This window comes from Larimichthys crocea, chromosome V (genome assembly GCF_000972845.2).
Source record: "Larimichthys crocea isolate SSNF chromosome V, L_crocea_2.0, whole genome shotgun sequence".
Lineage (NCBI taxonomy): Eukaryota > Metazoa > Chordata > Actinopteri > Sciaenidae > Larimichthys > Larimichthys crocea.
Window position 1 is genome coordinate 5,246,443 of NC_040015.1, and position 22,929 is coordinate 5,269,371.

The window sequence follows — 22,929 nt, forward strand, 5'->3', positions numbered from 1 at the left end:
AACTTTCAAAAAGCAATTTTTAAACACATGAAACACTTTGAAACCTTTTCCCTCTCTGTGCATCGCAATTCTTCCACTTTAAACAGCACCCCTTAGGTCCCTCCACTGGAAGAGTCAGAAAGTTCATTATGTTTTCTCCACTAAAAGGGCCCTTTATCACATTTTCTCTACTAGATGGGCACCAACGAGAGCCCTGCATGACATTTTCTCCAATAGAATCATGCCTTCTCCACTGGAAGGGCACCCTAGGGGGTCATGTATCATGTTTTCTCCACTGGAGGCCACGCTAGAGAGTCATGCATTACATTTTCTTCACTAGAAGGGTTCCCTTAAGGGTTCTGCATGATGCTTTCTTAAGTAGAAGAGCACCATGAGGACACCCTGACTCATGTTTTCTCCATTGGAAGGGCACCCGAAAGGGCACCTTGTAGTGTTTTCTCCACTGGAGACCGACCTATAGACTCCTGCATGATGTTTTCTCCACTCAAAGGGCACCTCTACATCACATCTTTCTACTGAAAGGGCATCCTAGGGGACCCTGTATCACATTTTCTCTATTGAAACGGTATCCTAGACTGCACCTTATCATGTTTTCTCCAAAGGATAGGGCACCAAAGAGAGTCCTGCATTACATTTTCTCCACTGGAAGGGTACACTGGAGGGCACATCATCATGTTTTACAAACACAGCCTGTGTGCAGGCGCGCAGATAGGTTTGAGAAACTGGGGGGGACGCCAATGCCTCCCAACCCGAGGCGAACATTTTCTCGTGCGCCCTAACGGCCGCCCGTGCGCCCCTGGATGCGCCGTGCGCCCCGGGATGCGTGCGCCCCCGTCGGTCTGTCCGCCGCCCCCCTCTGCCTTGTCAACACCCCGCTCCCGGGGCGCCCGCGCGTTCGGGCGTTCGTGCGCCCCCCACGGAGAATGCGCCCTGGGCGGCCGCCCACATTGCCCATAGCTAGGACCGGCCCTGCTCCCACCCCTTCTCTTTAAATCATGAATGACAATACCAAGCTTCCTTGCAACTTGTTTAGATATACCTGATACTTATAGATAAATAAAATATATTCCTGACATGAATGGAAATAGGAAAAAGGAATAGCTGCTACAGTAATGGCAGCACTCATTTACTCAGTAGCATGCCACCAACATGTGATCACTTTATGAAGAGTTTTATTATGATCTCAGAACATGGGTCTTGACACCTTATTTGTTCAGTTATCTGCAATATTGGCTGAGATATAGTGAAATTAGATTTTTTCGATAATGGCGGCACTAATTTGCATAAAAATGATATGTGGGACATCCTGACAACTTCTTAACATAGCTCAGATTCATTCAACCCGCCCAGAGTGGGTCAGAGGACACGGCCCCACAATCATTCAAATGTGGCTGGGTGGTTTATAACACTTTCTTCTTTAGTCTGACAAACTCAAAACACATATTCATTTTGACTTTACACGGACTTTAAAGAAGAAAAGACAAGTACACAAACTCACATCCAGGTGAAACATGACTGCTTATAGTTATTAAAGTTCAGCAGCGACTCTATTCAGAGTGTCTGCAGAGAAATATCACATAATGCCCCTCCATGACAGCCACCTCTCCTTTGTTAGCTCAATAACTGTCTTCAAAGCTGCAATTTTACCAAAGAAATCCACAATGGAACAAGATGTCGTTGCTGCACTGTGTTTATTTACTAAGGAAGCTGGACAGTTGATTCAGAACTGCGAAATCTGGAATCAGTTGTTGAGCTTGCTAAGGCAGGGGCGTGTGATTGGCTAAAAGGTCAGGGGGCTGTAACATCACAGTCATAGAAAGCTATGGAAATGTGTATTATTATGAAAGACAAATAAAATTTTCTTATTATGAGAGTCCAAACTACATTTTTACACATATTTATTTTTTGAATATGTTTTTGGTTAAGAGATTTTTACTTTTTGTTCTGTGACATAAAATATATCAATAAATCCAACTTTATCCTCACTTTATTTTGAAAAAATTCAAATTATTGTGCTAAAAAAGACAAAAAGTAAGAGAGTTTATTTGCCGCAGTAATCTAAAACCTAAAGGTAAAATCTCATTGGTATTTGTTAAGAGAACCAGGGCGATCCCGGTGACTCAGACTTCCTGGTTGGCCTAAAATAATCCAGCTTCCTGCAGCACTCTTCCTGTGGTTTCCTAATAACCACAGTCTCCTCTGACCTCCTCAAAGAACAGATGTCATCTGTATCTTCATTTACAGTGACAAACTATAATCATAATATCTTAGAGACCATTATGTTTAATCATGATCCTTTACATAGTATTTATGAGTTTTTGGGTGGATTTTCAACATTGCTCATGGACTTGTGTGTTTATTTATTTAGGTCAGGTGATCAGGTCAGTCTTGTTTCGTTTTCTTCTCACAGTTTCTCTTTGCTGCAGCAGTCCTCTTCCATGTTGTAGTTGTGAAAAAATGATAAATGTCAAAAGACATCAAATTAGGGTCTGAGCTAAGGATATCAGAGTCACTGGTGGGTGAATTAGTAGTCAGTGTAAATGCCTGCACATGTGCTACTCTTCTCATTGCAGAATGGTACAATAAACATTTGTAAAATAAATGAATATAAACATTATTAAATCTAGTAAAGCAGACTTAAGTAAAGCTAGCCTGACACTGAAATAAAGCAGCACACATTTCACATAAACTTTAGTTTGGCTGCATGCCAGCTGCTATTTGAATACGTTGTCTGTTAGAACAGTTTGTGATTTCCATAGATAGAAAAGGAAGGAGACAGATGTGACAGAAGAGAGAAGTCAAATACTGGGAGACACAAAGATGTGACATGAATGTTTAACAGTAAATTTACAGACTACAGTAGAATGTATGTCTTCTTCTTTGCTGTTTTTGAGACACAACTTAGATTATTGACAGGATGTTTTGTATGAGGGTTGATGCAGAAATCTTTGAGATAAAATATCAAAACCAAAACTGTCTACATGTGTTGGAATTTACAACTGGTAAACAAGTAAAGCAACTGAACTGAACTGGCTGTTAATCTTTGGATTTTAGCCAAAGATTTGTACGAGGGATATTATATTTGGCATGTTCATAATTTTGTGAATTCACATCATTTAACATGACAGTAAATGAAAACAATTAAACTGCTGTTTACTATATAATTAGAAGTGATATATGTCAGTGTAACCCATATTTGTAATGCTGGTTTGGTCATTTAAAGTTCCTCTTCATCAGTGTTTCTCAATCCTGGTCCTCGGGGGCCGCTGCCCTGCATGTTTTAGATGTTTCCTGCTCCACCACACCTGATTCAAATGAGTGGCTCGTTATCAGGCCACTGCAGAGCTTGATGACGAGCTGATCATGTGAATCAGGTGTGGTGGAGCAGGAAACATCTAAAACATGCAGGGCAGCGGCCCCCGAGGACCAGGATTGAGAAACACTGCTCTTCATGGAGTGAGGTCTGTACACTTCAGATTGGAGAGAAGTTTTTATGGACTCAGTAGAAGCATGGGTGGGAACTGTTGCTGTTCTTTCTACCAATAGGCTGTCACTTGAGGAGCCCGCCCTGCAGTTTGAATCAGTAATGGTCAGCAGCTGCTCTGGATTTGTTCATTCTTCTGGTTCAAGCTGGTCTGCTGATGAGTTCAAGTGCGGCCAGAAACACTGAGCTACACTATGAGTGGGAGTGTGAACGAGCCAGCCTCAGTCATCATCATCATCATCATCATGCCTGTGCCTGTGTATAAATGAAGAAAAACGCTTGTTTTTAGTTTGATAACATTTATTTCACTAAAAAATGATTATCATACCAGTTCAACTGACTGTTATTTTATCAGGTTAGCTAAATCGGCCAACAATATCATTATTAAATAGGCACTAATACCTTTTTCTATTTCTAAAGGCTGTAAACTCAATTTACTTGATCAATTTTTAGGTGTATCTTTTATTATTCTAACATGTTTTCTTCATTCTAAAATTGAATAACATATTATTAATGCTATTTTGCAGTAATGGTGCACTCTTGGTACCTTTGTTACGGTCTTCAAGCAGTTGTCATTGTTATTAAAGTCTCAGTCTCATGTTGATGCCTCTATATGACCTGCATAAACAAAAACATCATCAATCAGTTCAATAATTGACTGTTTCTAGAGGCCTGCCAGAATCAACCCTTGTTCCTTGTAGAAGCTTTAAGCAGGGATGTCCAAAGTACGGCCCGGGGACCAATCACGGCCCGCAGTCAGATTTCATGTGGCCCGAAACTTCATTTTTGAATATATTATTAATGACCTGCTAGGATTTGTAAGATACTGTGTGGCTGCCAGATTTGGCTTTTTTGGTTGACATAACAAAACATTTGATCCTCTAAGGACATAACTCCTGCTGTTCTATATCTGTAGATGTGACACTAAATATTACTTCATGAATGATTTTGTTAAAGACAAGAGAAAGAGTGATACATTTTAAATTTCACATTACTCATAATAAGTCATGTTTAGAATGAACATGAGGTTCAGATTTGTATCAACTTCATGCAAGTTTAACGTGTTCCACACAATTTATTCTGTTATCTGACACTGTCATTTCAAAAAATGATAATTGTGACAATGAAAACAAAATTGTTACAGAACAGTGCATCTGTATGTAACTTTTATTGGTATTTTTTTTTTTTTCATTTTTAAAATGTTAGTATTTGCACACGGGCATCTTCACAATGTCAAATCTGACCCTCTTTAAAAAAAGTTTGGACACCCGTGGCTTTGAGAAAGCCCTTAAATGCATCACTTCAGCATTATTACCGAGTTCCTCTTTTTATAAGTACATTGGAAACACGATGTTACGTGTTTAGTCAGTTTCTGTGTGAGTCACAAATGTCCGTGTACACTGACAGCTTTGCACAATAAACGCAGGTTACACTTGGGTTGCGTTTGCTGTGGTCGTGCTGTACTTTACACAGAGTCTTTGAAGGCAGCATGAGAGCGGTACACTGACTCCGGTCCCGCCCCCGGCGGCCTCGGCTCAACTTCCTGCCTGCCATAAGTTGACTGTACGCGGCAGGACGGCGTCCACACAGCGGCCCCTCACCTGATGAACACACAGCCGTAAGTGTTTTTACTCGCATGAAGCCGTATAATAAAGCTGCTGCTGGCTTAACGATAACAGGCCTATGTGTACCTGCAGACACGGTAACTCCCTGTAGCCTCTCGCGCTTACGCAGCTCTGAGATTACTGTACTATAACGAGCTGCGGGTAACTACGGCTTGTTGTCTGTTAAGGACAGGGATATTACCGTGAAGCGGCGCGGTCCCGGCGTTCAATGTTTTCATTAAAATTAGCATAGCATGGGCGGTTAATGCCAGCTTAAATTTAGAGCGCTAACTTTGTAAATATTCATAAGCGAGCATGATTTAAAAAGCGAGTACAGTGACCGCAGTTAGCACGACAGACAAATACAATACAATACACTATTACCGGCACGTGAGAGTGACACGGATTAAAGTTAGTGTACACGCGAGTTTACTGCACGCGCTGTCAGTGGAGGGGCGGCACATGAAACAGAGAGTGACTGCACACAACTTTCAGCTGTGATGACGCACTTTTTAATGTTTGTACAACTTTCCCTCTTTAACAGGACATGATACCAAATGAAGTTAGCAGAGCTTGTACTGTGTGTTTCAATAAAGTGGTGTTATGACACACAGGAGGAAGTAACGACACCATCGACGGCTACAACTTGGTATTAACGTTTTTAAACTGTCACTGCTGACTCATGTGCGTTGTCACCTCTAAGTAAATATGTTAATAACAAACACATAATTTTGGACACTTAATTCCAGAAACACACTTTCATTGTTTCATCATTCATTTCATCTCACATTTACCTGTGAGATGAAATGCTAAATAAATGAGTAAATGCAGGCAGCTCTTAGCATGGACAAACGTTCTTTGAGAGTGTGAAGAACGGTTTGAAGTGTGTTTAGCTCCTCTGAGGGCAAACAGCTCTAAATGTAAGCGAGCTGTAAGAGTCTGAGGCCAGTCGAGCAGATATTGGGTACATGGAATGTTGTGGTGAGGACAAATGAGTCATTGAGGAAACAGACCATGCTGCCTGCCTTTTCCCCTCCAAGGAATGATGTGGTGCCTCTCTTTGTGCTTCTGCACAGCCAGGACTCCTCCCTCTATATATCTGTCAGTTATGGCCTGTCAGAGACAGAGACTTTACCAGCAGCCCCGTCTCCTCAGGGCATGCTCCTACTTACTTTCTTCACAATGGCCTTCATGCAGCTGATTGAATTCCTGGAGTATTTTCTGTCACCACGTTACATAACAAGGCTGGGGGCAAATGTCCATATCTTTCAAATGTACAAAAAATATAGTGTATGTACACAAATGTAACATTCTTTGTGTTCCTTACATCTTATTTTTTGGCCCAGTAATCCTCTCACAAACATTCACCCTTTCTAAGTACCGCCCCTTTTTTCTCTGTGCTCCAATCACTAGATGATCACTAGCCTCGGACGGAACCTCAGTCAACTTTCTTGACATGACCAGTCACCAAAAGTGTGTCTGTTGGTTTTCATGGTATAATAGAGTAACAGAGTGATTTACTGTGACTGAAGCGTGTGCTGATGTGGAGTCTGACCGTTGCTCTTCTTCTCAGGCCCGGCACTAGCCATGACTCAGCAGGAGCAGCAGGAGTTCACAGAAAGCGTGGAAGCGGCCCTCTCCTGGATGCAAGCCATCCAGGAGAGGCTGAGGGCCAACGACAACACCCAAGGGCCTCGTGATGCCCTGGAGGCCCGGCTCAGAGAGACAGAGGTGAAATATTTGACTTACTGTTTGACCCTTCATCTCTGACCCCTGCTGCTACAGTGCTTTAGAGCTCTGTCATTAGACTGAGGAATGGAGGCAGCTGCAGAGCCCTTTAGTGGAGATGTTTTAGTGGATATATACACACAGACAAAAGCCCTGAATGTCTTCAGACATGCAGTAAGCAAAGGTTTTTCTGTGCTCTGCTGAATGTGTAGAAAATCCATCTGTCGGAGCATGAAGGGCGTGTGAAGATGGAGGTGGCGCTGGTGGCTGCTGAGATCCTTCTGCAGAGCGGAGATGAAGAGCTGAGGAACCACACCCACGCTAAGCTCAAAGACCTGAAAAGCCAGTGGGAGGAGACCTGCACCTACATCATCCACTGTCACAGGTGCTGCTCTGCACTGTGGTTGACACTCCACCCTGAGTAGTTTGCCCCGAGGGGCGGCGTTCTGTTTTGAATCTGTCTGGATGTGTTTTATTGTTCCACAACTCCACTTTCAGGGCTGTGAGGTTTTAGACATCTACTGAAGTTAGCATGCCAACTTGGCTTGGGCCTATTAAGCCAAAGACCAGGATGATAGTGATAATGGTACATGTAATACATGTTGTTTCCACAATCACAATCACGTATCTGTTTTATTTTACATTTTTCATTCTATATTTTAATGTAGAATACTTGTTGACAGCCCTACACATGACTCAGCCGCTCAGCCCCATTGAAACAAGATGACAGCTGTGTTAGAGCTGTACTGAAATTATGCTGTCGTTGTTTATTAACTTTCCAGCAACATACTAGTCAGCACCTTACCGTCAAGACTCTGCTAACTCAGCTCAGCTGTGATGCTAATAGGTCCACAAAGTCGACTGCACAGCTAACTGAGCTCATTAGCTAATGGCAGTTAGATATGTGATTATGCTGCTTTATGGAGTATTAATACATGGCTGATTGATTAGATCAGCAGTGTATCACATCTGGAATAGGGCTGTCAAAATTGCTCCATTATATCAATGACAGGAGGACAATGCGAGACATAACTACTTGTATGGGTAATTTTATTTCAGTTTCAACATGTCTTTGAAAACATACGACACATTACAAAATAAGTACCGTAGACCTCTCGCAATGTCACTTACCATTTCCAAACATCTTCACAGACGTGGTTTATTTTTTATCTTTTGTCTTTTAACAGCATCATTGGTATCACAAGCTAACTGGGCGGGTGTGTTGGCTGTTTGTGTGTGTCAGGCAGTAGTCACAACACATCTTGTTTGCACAATATCTGAGGTTAAATGACAAATAGCTGGAGCTTTGTGATTGTGTTTGAATGTACTTTGTGATCACAGTTACAACCACGAGTATGTGGTCTGAAGTTAAATATCTTAACCCTTCTTTGTGTGTCTCACTTCACACCCAGTCGAATCGAGTGGGTGTGGCTCCACTGGAGCGAGTACCTGAAGGCCTACGAGGAGTTTGAGCTGTGGCTGACGAGGCAGCAGCGCAGTCTGGATGTCAGGGTGGAGCTCCAGCTGGGGGTGAAGGAGAAGCTTTGGCAGGTGGACCAGCAGAGGGTGGCGGTGAGTGACGTCCACAACCAAGCCACGCTGCTGGAGAGGCTGCTGGACGAGGCTGCCGCGCTGCACAACAGGACCCAGGACCCCAGCGTGGAGCCCCAGGCACAGGAGAGGCTGCAGGAGGCCTACAACGATGTCAGAGACAGAGCCGAGGTGAGGCAGTCTGACTCTACTGCACTGCTCAACTACAGCCTTGTAGTGAAATAAATATGTGTTGTTGTGTTGTACACAGATATTATTATTATTACAGAGACTCAACAATTCCCACCATGAGCAAACACTTGATGACAGTGTCATGGAAAAACTTCCTTTAACAGCAGAAACCTCAAGCTAACCCGGTTCATGGTGGGCGGACATCTGCTGTGACATGAGTTTAAAGAGGGTACGGTTGGAGTGGGGGAGAAAATGAGAAGTCCCCCACAGCCCTCTACAGCAGCCTAACTAAGGGATGGTTCAGGACTAGGGTTGCAAAATTCTGGGAATTTTCAAAGTTGGAAACCTTCCATGGTGATTAATGTGAATTTATGGGAATAAACCAGGAATTTACAAAATAGAAAACTGGCTCTTAACAGGGAACTTAAATATATTGAGGCCACGCCCCCTACCTGCACATGTGATTTCTGTACCTGAACCACACTTTAGAGCCCAGAGCACAGAGACTATTGAAGACACACATCTGAGCTCATGGACTATATAATATTGTTCAATAAAATAATTCAAACTTACAATCTGTAAATCTGTTGAAATGTTTTTTAATGTTAGTTTTATTTTGCATGTCTGCTTATGACAAAACAAAGTGTTTAGATTTATGTTTGGATATGATACACTTTGTTTAAATTACCCTCAAATTACAGTTAATTCCTATTACTTTCCATGGAGTTTCTGATTTGGAATCCCAAAATTCCCAAGCTTAACTTTGCATGGAAAGTTTCCAGGAAATTTACTGGAAACTTTCCACCCATTTGCAATTCTATTCAGGTCCTGAGCCATCTCTAACTATAAGCGCTATCAAAAAGGAACGTCCTGAGACTACTGTTCACTCATCAGTTTACATAAGTACAACATGTTTACAGCCTGGTGCAACAAACAGGTGGGTGCTGTTACTGTTTTTTAGATTATCCGGGCCAGAGCCACCACTGTGGCTAACATCTATAATTCTACTGTGTATGGTTCTGTATACATATGCTGTTATCAGGGCTTTACAGTGCACATGAAGATGAAAACAAGACGCTGTTTATGTTGTTTATTCTTTTTGAATCACCATGTGCACCTACAGGCGTACATAAAGCAGTGACTTGATTATTGGATGGTACACGGTGCATGCTGTACTATGGTCTGTGCACATGCATGTCAGTGATCAGGGTTTTGCCCTCTTGCGCTGTTGCTTCTGATCTTGTGGTTTATGTAAAAGTGTGCACACATCAGCTGGTAGAATGTGTGCAAAATCATATTTTAGAAAGGAAAGGAAAGCTGAAACACTGAAAGAAAGAAAAGAAAAGGAAAGTAAAGCATGAAATGAAAGCATGTTAATCCTCTCAAGTCAAACAAAAACAAGTTCTTTGTTGGAAGACGGAACAGGAAGCACAGGCCTTGAGAAACACTTGCAGTTGCAATGGCAGTGGCTTTAAATGCGGGCTATTATGCTCTCATTCTTACCACAGCACACACACACACATACACAAACCTACACATATATATATAATACATATGTTTGCTGAAGTTTGACTTTATGTTTTGTTATGGATGGAAGCAAGCTGAGGCCACCTGGTCAAAAGACGGAGAAGTTTTCACAGATGAGGCGGCGGTGCACGGGGGTGACTGTGCGTGTGCGAGTGTGTTGGTGGGACTTGCATTGTGTTTGATGTAGGGTGACATTTTGAATCAAAGTTAGCATGCAGTATGTGCCCTTCATTTACATTAACAGCGAGGATTTAAAACTCATATTACTATTTGCTCCTGTACTTTACATAACTGTACACACTGTACATAAGTTTGAGGTTAATGAAAAGCAATGCTGATTCTGTGCATCTATAATCAGAGAGATGCTGCAAAAGGAGCCAGCACCATACTGTGTACCAAATTTCAGATGGGAATAATTAACATTCAGAGTAAAGATACTGGTGGATTAGTCATCACAACAACAAGAAGGTCCGACCGAGCAATCTGATTGGTCATCTAGATGTTTAGAATGTGCTCAAATCAGCATGACAGCACACCTGACTCATCACAAAAAATAATTAACGAGGTACTCGCCTGTATTAACAACATACTTACCTGTATTAACAAGGCACAAGCCTGTATTAACAAGGCACAAGCCTGTATTAACAACATACTTACCTGTATTAACGAGGTACACGCCTGTATGAACGAGGTACACGCCTGTATTAACAACATACACGCCTGTATTAACAACATACACGCCTGTATTAACAACATACACGCCTGTATTAACAACATACACGCCTGTATTAACAACATATACACTTGTATTAACAACATACACACCTGTATTAACAACATATACACCTGTATTAACAACATATACACTTGTATTAACAACATACACGCCTGTATTAACAACATACACGCCTGTATTAACAACATATACACCTGTATTACCAACATACACACCTGTATTAACAACGTACACACCTGTATTAACAACGTACACGCCTGTATGAACGGGGTACGCGCCTGTATTAACGGGGTACGCGCCTGTATTAACAACATACACGCCTGTATTAACAACGTACACACCTGTATGAACGAGGTACACGCCTGTATTAACGGGGTACGCGCCTGTATTAACAACATACACGCCTGTATTAACAACATACACGCCTGTATTAACAACATACGCGCCTGTATTAACGAGGCGGTCTAACAGCTCCATGACACAGAATATTCCTTAAAAAAGCTGAAATTGTAAATTCTGATGTATTACTTTATTAAAGTTGACTTCCACTGGACTTTGTTTACATGTTCTAGATTTTCAGAGCGTGACAATGTGCAGATGGCGGAGTAATATTTTTAGTGATGAGTCAGGTGTGCTGTCATGCTGATTTGAGAACGTTCTAAATGTCTAGTTGATCAGATTGCTCGGTTGGACCTACTTGTTGTATAATTAACAGATACACGCTGGCTGCTTTACTGCTCAGTGAGTCACACAGTGACACTGTTCTTCCTCTTCCTTTTTTCAAATATCAGTCAGATATAAACACACACACACACACACACACACACACACACACACACACACGTCAGTCTTAACCTACATCATGTATTCATCAGAACACAGCAGTCTGTTTGCAAAGCCCTACACTGAAATCCCAACAATCACGTAGCTGAGGCAACAGACGCTCACAGGAGAATACAAATTCACACTTGGGCTCATCGCTCGGGTACCCAAATGTGAAGTGTGTGATGTTACTGCTAAAAATTACCACAAGTTGTGTCCCCTGCTGTGCTAGGAGCGTCTGTCGCTGCTTCAGAAGATGGCTGAGGAGCACCAGACGTACCAAGGCAGCGTTCAGAGGTTCCAGTCTTGGCTGCTGTCAAAAACCAAGGAGCTAACGGATCTGATGGAGAAGGAGGATACAGCCGAGAACAAGCTCAAAGCCTTACAAGTGAGACTAAGTGAAAGAGAATTATGAAGCTGCTGTCTGATGTCGCTGTGTTCAGTGTCAGAACCAGTCATAGTTATTTTCAGCCATGGAAGTGGGACAATATTTTATTTGCAGTTGACTAAATACCCAGCTGTGTATTTTTGGGCTCAAATGGTACAGACTAAATAAATCATTAGAATGAATCTGGTGGTGAACAGAAAGAGTAGAAACGGATGGTATAGTACAAAAAGAGTGGTCAGACAGTGAAGGGTGAACATGTCGGGTGGTGAAGCTGCAGACATAAAGCAAGTAGTTTTTTCATTCCACTATTCTGCACAATAACTTTTTTTAATGAACTGGAATGTTTATCCAGTTCATATCAATGCATGGTAAAGATTTCACACTAAAAGGTGCATTGGAAAGTTGTACAATGAAAAGAATGATTGAACATTCATTTAGACTACTGTATGTAAATACATACACACATTCTGTCTAACCCCATTTCAAAAAAACCTGATCCATGTTTGATTGCTTGATACAGATGAAGGTGGCACAGTGCTTCCAAAGTGAAGTGAGCTGATATCAAATGAAAGCAGTCTCAGATCAGGACAAATGAATTATTGTACGTGTAAGGGAGGATTTCTATGAAACATTACCACCTGAGCAAACTGCCATGTCCACACTGGGAGCAACGTATATATATCAAGATTTTCTATACTGTCTATTATACCTGTATTTTGTCATGTACTGCATGACAGTCACTGAGTGTAGAAGAGGTGATCCCTCTGTAGAAATCCCATTTCCCAATGACATAATCTTTATGTGGCAGGATTTTTATTTCTGGTATCTTAATCACACTCAAAACAGAGCAGCAGAGTGGTGAGCATGACATAACTCTGATCACTGAGCTGACCATTATTATTGGTATAAACATACTGAGCATACATTAAGGATATATAATGCTGCTATATCACTTATTATTATTATTATTATTATTATTATTTTTTAAACTGATTTCAGAGTTACAAATATTTCATGTTTCACTTTGTAATCCAAGCCAGTACATAATGTTTCCTCTGTCCATGCCAGGCTTTGGATGACAGTGTCGCTGCTGAGGAGAAGACCCTGCAGCACATCGAAGGCAGGGCAGAGGCAGTGAGGGCCAACACCTCTCCTGCCGGGGCGGAGATGGTGGTGGAGGAGGCCGAGGAGTTGAGACTTGGCTGGCTGAGGCTGAGGCAAGGCCTGTGTGAGGCTGAGGATGGTCTGCGCTCCAGCCTGGACTCCCACAGTCAGTACATGGCCAGGTGTCAGCGGCTGGGAGAAGACATCAACCGCCTCAGGCTGTTGATGCAGGGGCTGGACCAGGAACTAGAGGGGAGCCGCCAGGCTGGGGACCGTGCTGACTGCACCGAAGAGCAGATCCTGGGCCAGTGGAAGAAATACACGGTAGGTTGTTTTATACAGGGTCATGTAGTTAAGTTCTACTTGTTGTCTTACTGGAGAGTTACTCAAGTAATATCACTGCCGTGTCATTCTCATAAAGTTGTATGTCAGACGAAACTTGACAGTTTGACAGAATGTGAACTTCTCAGTGACAGTTCTGGAGTTAAACTGAGAGTGCGTGGGTTAAACACTGCTTCCTGTAGAAGTCATCAGAGTACTTCTTCTGTTTGCATCCTGCTGGCAGAGCAGAGCCTGCTCCATCCAGCATGGAGATCTGATGATCCGCATATTTGGTATAACTTTTATGCCTTTATGTTTTTGCTGATGCAGCCGCCTCCATTTATCCAGGCCTTGGACAATTAGGAGTGCACTGGCTTGTACATCATGGATGTATATAGAGAAGTGGATTCAGTGTTAGAGCTGCTCAGTGCAGCATGAAGACAAAACAAGTTTGATTTCTGGGCATAAAATACCTGGATCTTCTGAATATCCTTCTGCATTGTGCAGCCCATTGAGCTGGCACTTCTTGTGGCTGTTCTTCACTTTTCGAATGCTCTCAGACTAATCAATTTCTTTTAAAAGTGGTTGTATTATCATAATGTACCTTCATAAAAAGCTTGAAAACCTTGGTTTTAAATCTCAAGTGTTTCTCACAGTTAAAGTCTGTAAAAAACATCTTGTTTATGAGGAGTTGACCATCAGTGATTTAGCAGAAGTCCTTCATTGGAAACTTGAGGTTATTGTTTGATTAGATTTGATTGACAGTAACATAGACAAACAACCCATCAGCTGTCATCTAAATTGAATTCAAAGTTGGCTAAACTCTGACTGGTGCACAAAAATAGGAGACATCCTGTTTTTTCCCCGAGTGAGCAGAGCACAGACCAAACAAAAGTGTTCACTCTAACTTCAGCACACAATCTTCTCCTCATGTAGGACTCCATACAGTTCCATTTTTATTCATACTGTATAGTCCAAAATCATAACAGTGGTTATCTTACAATATAGAGCAGGTTTCAAATGTACTAGAAGGAAAAAAGATTGGAGTTCATAGTTTTCCTATGGGGGGAGTGGTGACACCTGACTAGACAAAGCTCTACCCCTAGCTGTGCACACCGCTGGAAACTGCTCCCGTCAAAGTTTAAATATATTTCAAATTCTGACTTCAGGTGCTGCTGACATTTGAAAGCATAACCAATGAGATAACTGCTGTATGTGACAGTGTAATGGCACATGCAGGCAGGGGAGGGAGAGAGCAGAGAGTGATTTAAACACAAAGCACAACGTCACCAGTTTATGAACTTAGCTCTAAATTCAGTGCTACAGTGAGCTGTTTGTGTACAAGCTGAACACAACAGGTTAGCTTCACATCAGTAAATCCCATCGTGCTGTTGTTCCGCAGAGAAGAAGGATGTACTTTTGCTGATGACACTTCACTTTGTCTCGGCAAACATGTTGTTCGCTGGAAAGAACAGATCTCTCATCATGTGAGGACAGCCTCGCACACACATCATCCCTCCTCGAGCCCCTCTTAGAGGTGATAAAATCTACGTGCCCTGACACGATAGCTCCTGACTGGATTCTTTATCTCTATCAGACTATGGTTTACCGCCTATCACATGACACACAACAGAAACCTAATCTGACAGCCCTGTCAGTAAAGCTGCTTTATCACTTCAGTGGATCCACTGAATGCCTCAGAGAGGCGTGGTCGAGTCACAGTTTGATTATTATTTCTGTCTGGGTGCCTCACACTGTGACATTCATCAGCCTAGCAAGTCACCACTGTGGGTGCATTAATGCTCAGTCCCTTACCTTTGAGTAATAGGAAAGCTATCTCTCTACAGAATCTAGAACGTCTATTTTTATGTTCATGTTTGCAGCATGTGACTGATGAGGGGGAGACGGTTCACAGACAATCCTGCAGAGCGATAGTTGTGTACCTGTGGAGCTGCGGTGCTTCGTGTGCTGGGTGTGACCTGAATGCTGAACGCTGTGGTGGACTCATCTGTCTGTCATCTGCTGCAATCTAGACAGGCTGTCACCTCGCTCTGACACAATCTGTTTTCACTTCTACTGTAACACACCAAATGAATTGTTAACAGCTGCAGTTTATCTACACTATAAATCTATCTAAGCTGAAATATTTCACTGGCAGGTAATGGAAAGACATGCAAAACAATTATAGAACATAACCTTAAAGACGAGGCAGTTGTGTGCTCTGAATGAATAAATGTATAATTCATGAGAGCACATCAGTCTCTACACACACACACACACACACACACACACACACACAAACTCAATAACACCACACACACACACACACACACACACACAAACTCAATAACACACTGAGCAAATAATACTAACAGATACTTAACCAAAATACAAAACTTGAGCATTTGTGTCATCTGTGTTCTGGCAATCATTGAGTTAGAAAATGGCCTGTTTCTGTTGGCACCGTGCTCCGTTACATTTAATTAGTAACATTTACTTGTGCTTTCCTTTCACTCATCCTGACTAAGCACCCTCCTCTGTGGATGTCAAGTAAAGCCAAAGCAGAAGTGCCAAAATCTGTAGTTCCTTTACACGTCCACTAGAGGCCTGCTCCAGAAGTGAGTCAGTCTCCATAAGTCCCCATGTTCAACTTCACAGCAGAAATAAACATGTTTATTGAGGTGTTGTTCAGCTCAGTCGGTAGAGCATCTGCCCCATGTACGGCAGCCCAGGGTTCAGATCTGACCTGAGAGGTGGAAGATGCAGGACTGCCAACATAGCAGGTCTTCATAAAGGTTCATCCTGAACCTTTTTTGTTTTTTGCATTGCCATTTCAAAAAATTCAATTGTGAACACATGAGGTGACGCCATGTGTCACTCGAGGGTGTGACAGGTTGGATGGATTAAGCTTGTATTTTTATGTGTCTGAATGAGCTCTTATAAAGGAAATCAGGATGTGTCTGAAATCCTATCCGGTCCCTGCACCCTCCTTATGCTCACTGTCATTCCATTTGTGCGTCCCTATGGAGGGTCCTCCACACTAAGTGTTATTTCAAACCAACTAGCCTCAAGTGGAAGTGCTTTAGAAAGCCCTCAAACACAAAGCCTGCATCGATGCTTCTATCAAGAGCAGCATCTCTTTTGTGTCCGGGATGGAGAAGACGCCCACATAGCTACAGATGGGAGCTCTGTGTGGTAATACATTTTCCCACCTCAGGTGCTCATACACCGACTCTTTGACAGTGCTGTGCAAAAAAAAATCTGTATTCATTTACAGGATCCTTTCTGAAATATTCTAGATGACGAACTTGTTTGTTAAGTGTCCTTGGAACAGGCCTCCAAGTGAATAGTTTATTGCTGTGGGCTGACACTGATAAATGTTGCTGTTCCTGTCGGAGGAAAGTGAGGGTGCCCCAAAGCTTGCCGGGGTATTTGTACCCCCAAAGAGACCCTCCACAGCCACGAGTATGACTCCACAGAGTTCCATTCGTCACACAGAGGCCAGATTGGAACTTAGCCTCTGGTTCAGTAGGAAGTGAATGTATTTTAGACATTTATCGTGTTACTGATGTGACACTGATGACTCACTGAGACTTTCAGAACTTTTTTTCCACTGTGAATAATTCATTAGCGCCATACTGGGTTAGTTAAAGTAACGTACACAGTTTTTCACATCAGTGCAGTGTTTCTCTGGATCTTTTCACAGACGCTGTAACAGAGAAATCACTGCTCAAGCTGAGCCGTTTGATTTAGTCGTGCTAATTGGCAGCCACTCACAATAATTCTAATAACAGTTTGTCGCTCGGTGTTTACTATGTGCAGCTGTGTGGTTCACTCCATTGTGACGTTCTAATGGCTGCAGACTGTTTACATGAGTCACTTCCAGGGCTTTGGTGCTGTGCACGCTGGCTGACTGGCACATTTCAAATGGGACAGAGCCATCATTGCTGTTATTAGTTGCACCTGTGCTGTTCTCTCTAATGTCCACCATAAGAAAGTGTGTCGCTTCACAATGCACATTAAAACAAACATCCGCTTCAAGCTGACAGCAGAAAATTATAGACGGCAGGGCCACGGCTCCACAGAGTTCACAGCACACAGATAATAACACACTCACAGTCCTCATGTATTGTTTTTCTTTGTGCTACATAGATTTATTTTCTATTCAAATGATTCAAGACTAAGTTTAACGTGAGTGTCCCGTGCTCAGTATTAATGAAAGGTGCGAAAAGCATCCAGCCTGGAAGCACAGTGTGCAACGATGACAGATGACTGTCGATGACTATGTATAGATCTGTGTGTTGTGTGTTATTAATGTATCGGTCTGTAGCTCCTTCACATTGAGCTGGGTGACTGGATTTGAATTGGTGGCTCAGTCAGCAGTCATTTAGCCACAGGTTTGATGACATTTCTGTTGTTCTTTTAGCCAGCTGAGAGTCACCAGTTTCCATCCTTCAAACACAGAATTACAGTGAGGAGGCTGACTGCTTTGATTAGTCAGTACAGACACGTCTGTACCCCACCCTCTTGTTTGCTGCTGTTGTGGCTTGAACTCATCTTGCTTGTGTTCTGTGTTTGCATCCTGCAGGGGGTGAGGAATGCTCTGGCAGGGGAGGAGTCCCAAGTGGAACTTCTCAAGGCTCAACTCAAGGAGCTCTTCAGGTTCTCAGGGGACTCCCGCCACCTCTCGGATGACGTCCTGGCTATTGTCAAAGAACACCAGAGGTAAAATAACTCGAAACATACTTACCATTCCCAAATGTTTGGACTCCCATTCAGTTCACAGAGATCTGCGTATCGATAATGATCATTTCTTAAATAAGTGTGATTGATTTAGTTCACTACATGAGGTGTGGAAATGTAATGCCTCACCTGAAAGACAATTCAGACTGCTTAACATCGGACAGAAAGAAACCAAGTCAATTTAAATTAGCTCCACATTTTATTGAATATAAAACAGTGACGAGCTGAACAATGTTCAAACTTGATTTTAAAGATCTGTGTGCATCTGTGAAGTTGCAACCAACTGAATACCGCTCACCTCACCTTTGTGAAACTACTGTTTCAAAAGTCAAAAAAGCCCAACATGTATAAAAATTAGGGCTGTCAATCGATTAAAAAAAATTAACTAATTAATCGCAAAAATTTCTGGGTTAATTTCAAGTTTACTGCCACGTAGATTTTCATATACAAACAATAATACAAAAATCAGGTTTATTTATAAGGGAATGGAAACATTTACAAACTAAAAACATTTTTTCAAATGTCTTAATGTTTTGTTGTTTTTTTTCTTCGTGGTTCAAACTGTCTTAAATTCAAGGTCATTAAAGCTGCAGGCACAGTTTCTGACAGCTGTAGAAAAATATCCTTATATTTTATTATTACATATTCTACCAACACATGTACAAGGATGCGAGGATACACAAGCTCAGGCTTGATGTGTGACACATTTTTACAGACTGTAAACTGGATGGTAATCATGGCCTGATTATCCAGCCAGCGGGCCCCGGGGCAACAATAAACTGCTGAGCCAATGTTCCTCCTCTCTGCGCACTACACAGATTTTCACTTCTGGAATACATCCTCTCCTGTTTCCTGATGCCATGTCATTAAATATGAATATATTGAGGAATGTGCATCATGTGAACATCGGTACCACCTTAAAATATGGATCAGTTGTGTGAAGTCTTGTCAGTTGATATTGTGCTTTGCTGCTGCATATTCATATATTCTCCAATAGTCTACTTGCCAGTTATAGGGCCCCATTGTGAACCTAGAAATGTTGAGTACCCCAAAGTTTTCTGTTAGAAATATATAGTATGGGTCCCCAGCATTCAGAAACTGCCGGATACTAACTTGTATATATTGGGCAATTATCATAGTTAGCATAAATTAGCATAATTGCCTATATGGGCAATATTTCAACAACTAATCAGGGCAATATTGAAGTGGTTTTAGGACAGGGGTCGGCAAATAAATTTGGACCCGGGCCAATTTTTTTTCTGACAATTCCATCGCGGGCCATGGACATGCTTTCCTACTGGAAAAAAAAGTTTTTCTATTTTTTCTGTTATTAAAAATAAACGTTATTTAACTTAAAAATGCATTTAATTTAATTTAAAACATCAATTTGCTTCTATGTGCTGTTTTTACGCCCACTGCTGCATCTCCTGGAGTCTGTCATGAAACAGGCAACATACCCTAGCAACCTGCCGTAACTAACGTATACAATCACCAGTTTCTATGTTTTGGATGCTGTGGAAATCATTAGCTGAAGATTGCTAGCTATGGATGCAAAAATGACGCTGTCAAAAGCCATGAAAAGAAAAGTTGATTCCAAATACAGGACCAGTCTGCATTTTAATTAGTCTGCATTAATGCCAAGCCGACGTGTCTCATTTGCAACGTGGTTGTTGCAGTTTGTAAAGAATACAATATTAGAAGACACCACGAGACAAAGCATGGCCACTTCAAAAACGCATATGCTCTCGGGACAGAGGCGCAAACACAGAAAAATAAATCCTTGGAGGCTGGATATGCACACAGCAGCATCTTTCTTAATTCAGGAACAGCGCAGTAGCTCAGCAGGAGCAGCGCAGATGTTTCCCCATGCCGCTGATGTGTATTTGCATTTTTTAGGCTATTTGATATTTGAGCCGTCCTTGTTTGTTTGTTTTTTTTGTTTTTTAATAATTTTTTTTATTTAATGAAACATATTTGTTCACATTGTCCGTTGCAAGAGGGACACAGGACACTTATTTTCCACAGGTTACAGCGCACGCATGTGCCAATTAGTGTTCCAACCTATGCGTCAAGTAAAGAGGCTGCAAGGATGTTCTGGCTGCTGTCACGTTACTTATCAGCTACTTTTCAATAAATGTTGTGGAATCTGTGGAATTGTTGTATTTTTGACAGAAAACATAAGATTTAAAAGATATATTTAATTAATTTATTTATTTTTTTAATAAATCAACGTCATCTAGCGGACCAGTTTTGGCCCGCGGGCCGCTAATTGCCGTCCCCTGTTTTAGGAGTTATTGATGATGCTGAATCAATTTCATTTTCAAAATTCAAAATGGCTGTTTAAACTGGAAGTGAGCAGATTTTATTCGCCAGTGGGCCGATTTTGATGGATTTTAGGCCAATTCTTAAGTTTTAGAAGATGCTGGTTTGACATTTAACTCATGTATTTGAAATAATTTAAAATGCATTTAATTTATAATCATGCTCAGAAGAGGACAGAACACACACAGGACACCAAATTTGCAAACGAAAGATTTATTCAAACATTACAATTTCATTGCAATACAACATCACAGAAAATTGGAAGAGAACAAGATCAAAGACAAAGCAAAGAATCAGTAGTTGGTAGAGCAGCCGCCCCATATACAAAGGCTCAGTCCTTGCCACGGAAGCCCAGGGTTCAAATCTGACTTGCGCCCTGGCCCTTTTGCTGCTCATTCTCCGTCTCTCTCTCCTCACATTTCCTGTCACACTCAAATACAACTAAACAAAAATAATTTAAATATGTTATTTATGTCCATATGTCTGAATGTCAGGTTGTCCTGCTCAGCTTTTAGTGTTACTGTCAGAGATGTGTGGTTCTAATGGAGTGCTCCAGTTTGAGATATTTAAAGCTCAGACATGGGTTTGCTATTTCGAGCCATGAGTTCCCTTAGCTGGGAGGTAATAATAATTCAAGCCTAAAATAGTCAAAGACAAATGAGACAGCTTCACACTTTGCTCTGTGACATACAACTAATCATTAAGCATCCCAGCTTTAATGGACCCATTATTCTCTAATAGCTTTCTAATAATTTGCTGACTTTCCTGGAAAGAATGAAGTGATTCAGTGGTAACTATAGACATGAAAACAAAATTCAGAGAACCCAAGTAAATATTCATTATTTAAAAAGTATACTTGTTTGTTCAGCTGACCTGCTGTGCATCTACTAACAGGTTCTAGATTATGTTCGATTAGCAATTCATTAGAATTCATTCATTGTAAGTATTTCAATTTAAATATCTCCTTTATCTGTAATCACTACAAAATTGCATAGATCTTTCCAGGAACTCTTCCTAGAAAATGATGAAGAACAAGCAATTTAAGTTAAGTTTCATGGTCAAATATAATCATACAGGTACAATGCATTCATATTTAATTCATTCATTATAATGAACTGATTAAACATCCATCCATCTGTCCATTATATGTAACCACTAGGTTACAGATAATGTTATGGGAATTAACTGTAAATTTGGGGTAATTTAAATGAACTGTATCATATCCAAATATAAATATGAACATTTTGTTCCGCATGCTAACACAGACAGTGTTAGCTGATGACTAACAGGTTATGATCACCATCTTAGCATTGCGTGGCAGCGTCTATAACTTTTCTCTCTGCTCCAGTTAAACTTTAGTTTAAAACAAGAGAAGATGACGGTACCAGATTTGAAGTCCACAGAATCCTACCTACTTTCTGCTTCTTTATTCTGTGCACCACCTCCTGGAAACCATTTGCTTTTGATGCTACAAAGTTGGACAGTGAACTTGCAGTAGTTTCAGACCAAAGGAGTGCTTTATATGCTCAGGCTTTTTAAATAAACCCTAAAGCATAAAGGTACCAAGTTTCCACAGCACATCACAGGGGAAAAGGAGGGCAAAACACAGATCATTCCATCATGCTCACATGCATAACAGCACTCCCTACACAATAAAACCAAAAATACACAAAGAACCAGATTAACATACATAATGAGCCTAACAAACCCACTGCAGTCTGTGTGCTGGATTATGTGTCTCCTCCAGGAAACACTGTGCCCTAGAGAAGAAATAATATGTATGGAATTATGGACTAAAGAAAAAAGGTGTAAACAAAATAAAACACATTTTAAATTTCAGATTCTTCAGGGTCTCCACCTGTCTCCACCTGTGATGCTTTGATGACAGCTTTGAACACTGTGACATTCTCTCAGTCAGCTTCATGTGGTCATCACCTTTTCAGTCTTGAAGGAGTTCTCATACATGCAGAGCACTTGTTGGCTGCTTTTCATTCACTCTGTGTTCCAACTCATCCCAAAACATCTCAGCTGACTTTAAGCTGGCCAGGTCATGTGATGCAGCACTCCACCACTGTCCTTCTTGGTCATATAGCCCTTACATAGCCTGGAGGTGTGTGATAATGGTTCCACTATCACAGACCAGATGGGTGGCATGTCACAGCAGAATTCTGTGGTAAATATGCTGCTTAAATGTGCCCTTATTTTTGAATGAAACTATCTCACGTCCTCCTCCGAGCTTCGTGGTACGTGGTGAGAACCAACAATCTCAGATTTGACTCACACCAAAGTCCAGATTTCCTCTGGTCTGATGTCCACTCTGAGTGGTTGTTGGTTCGAGCTGTTCTCTTCTTTTTGTTGGTCTTCCTCAGTCGTGGTTTCTCTGCAGTTCTTTGACCATGAAATCGGAACCTGTTAATTGAAAATCTTT

General features: G+C 41.5%; 1 protein-coding gene across 3 annotated transcripts in view; it reads left to right on the plus strand.

Moving 5' to 3' along the window:
• Positions 1 to 4,954: 4,954 nt before the first annotated feature.
• Positions 4,955 to 22,929, plus strand: part of syne3 (spectrin repeat containing, nuclear envelope family member 3) — a 41,023-nt gene continuing 23,048 nt past the window's right edge. For 2 of the 3 annotated variants that reach the window (XM_010745722.3, XM_027278694.1), the window contains exons 1-7: positions 4,955 to 5,102; positions 6,662 to 6,819; positions 7,029 to 7,201; positions 8,229 to 8,538; positions 11,856 to 12,011; positions 13,080 to 13,439; positions 18,025 to 18,161. In XM_010745722.3, coding sequence (XP_010744024.3) covers positions 6,676 to 6,819; positions 7,029 to 7,201; positions 8,229 to 8,538; positions 11,856 to 12,011; positions 13,080 to 13,439; positions 18,025 to 18,161 — 1,280 coding nt within the window. In that variant the 5' untranslated portion in view covers positions 4,955 to 5,102; positions 6,662 to 6,675. Of the gene's footprint in view, positions 5,103 to 5,642; positions 5,738 to 6,661; positions 6,820 to 7,028; positions 7,202 to 8,228; positions 8,539 to 11,855; positions 12,012 to 13,079; positions 13,440 to 18,024; positions 18,162 to 22,929 lie in introns of those variants that run through there. The other variant, XM_027278693.1, reaches the window with a different exon arrangement.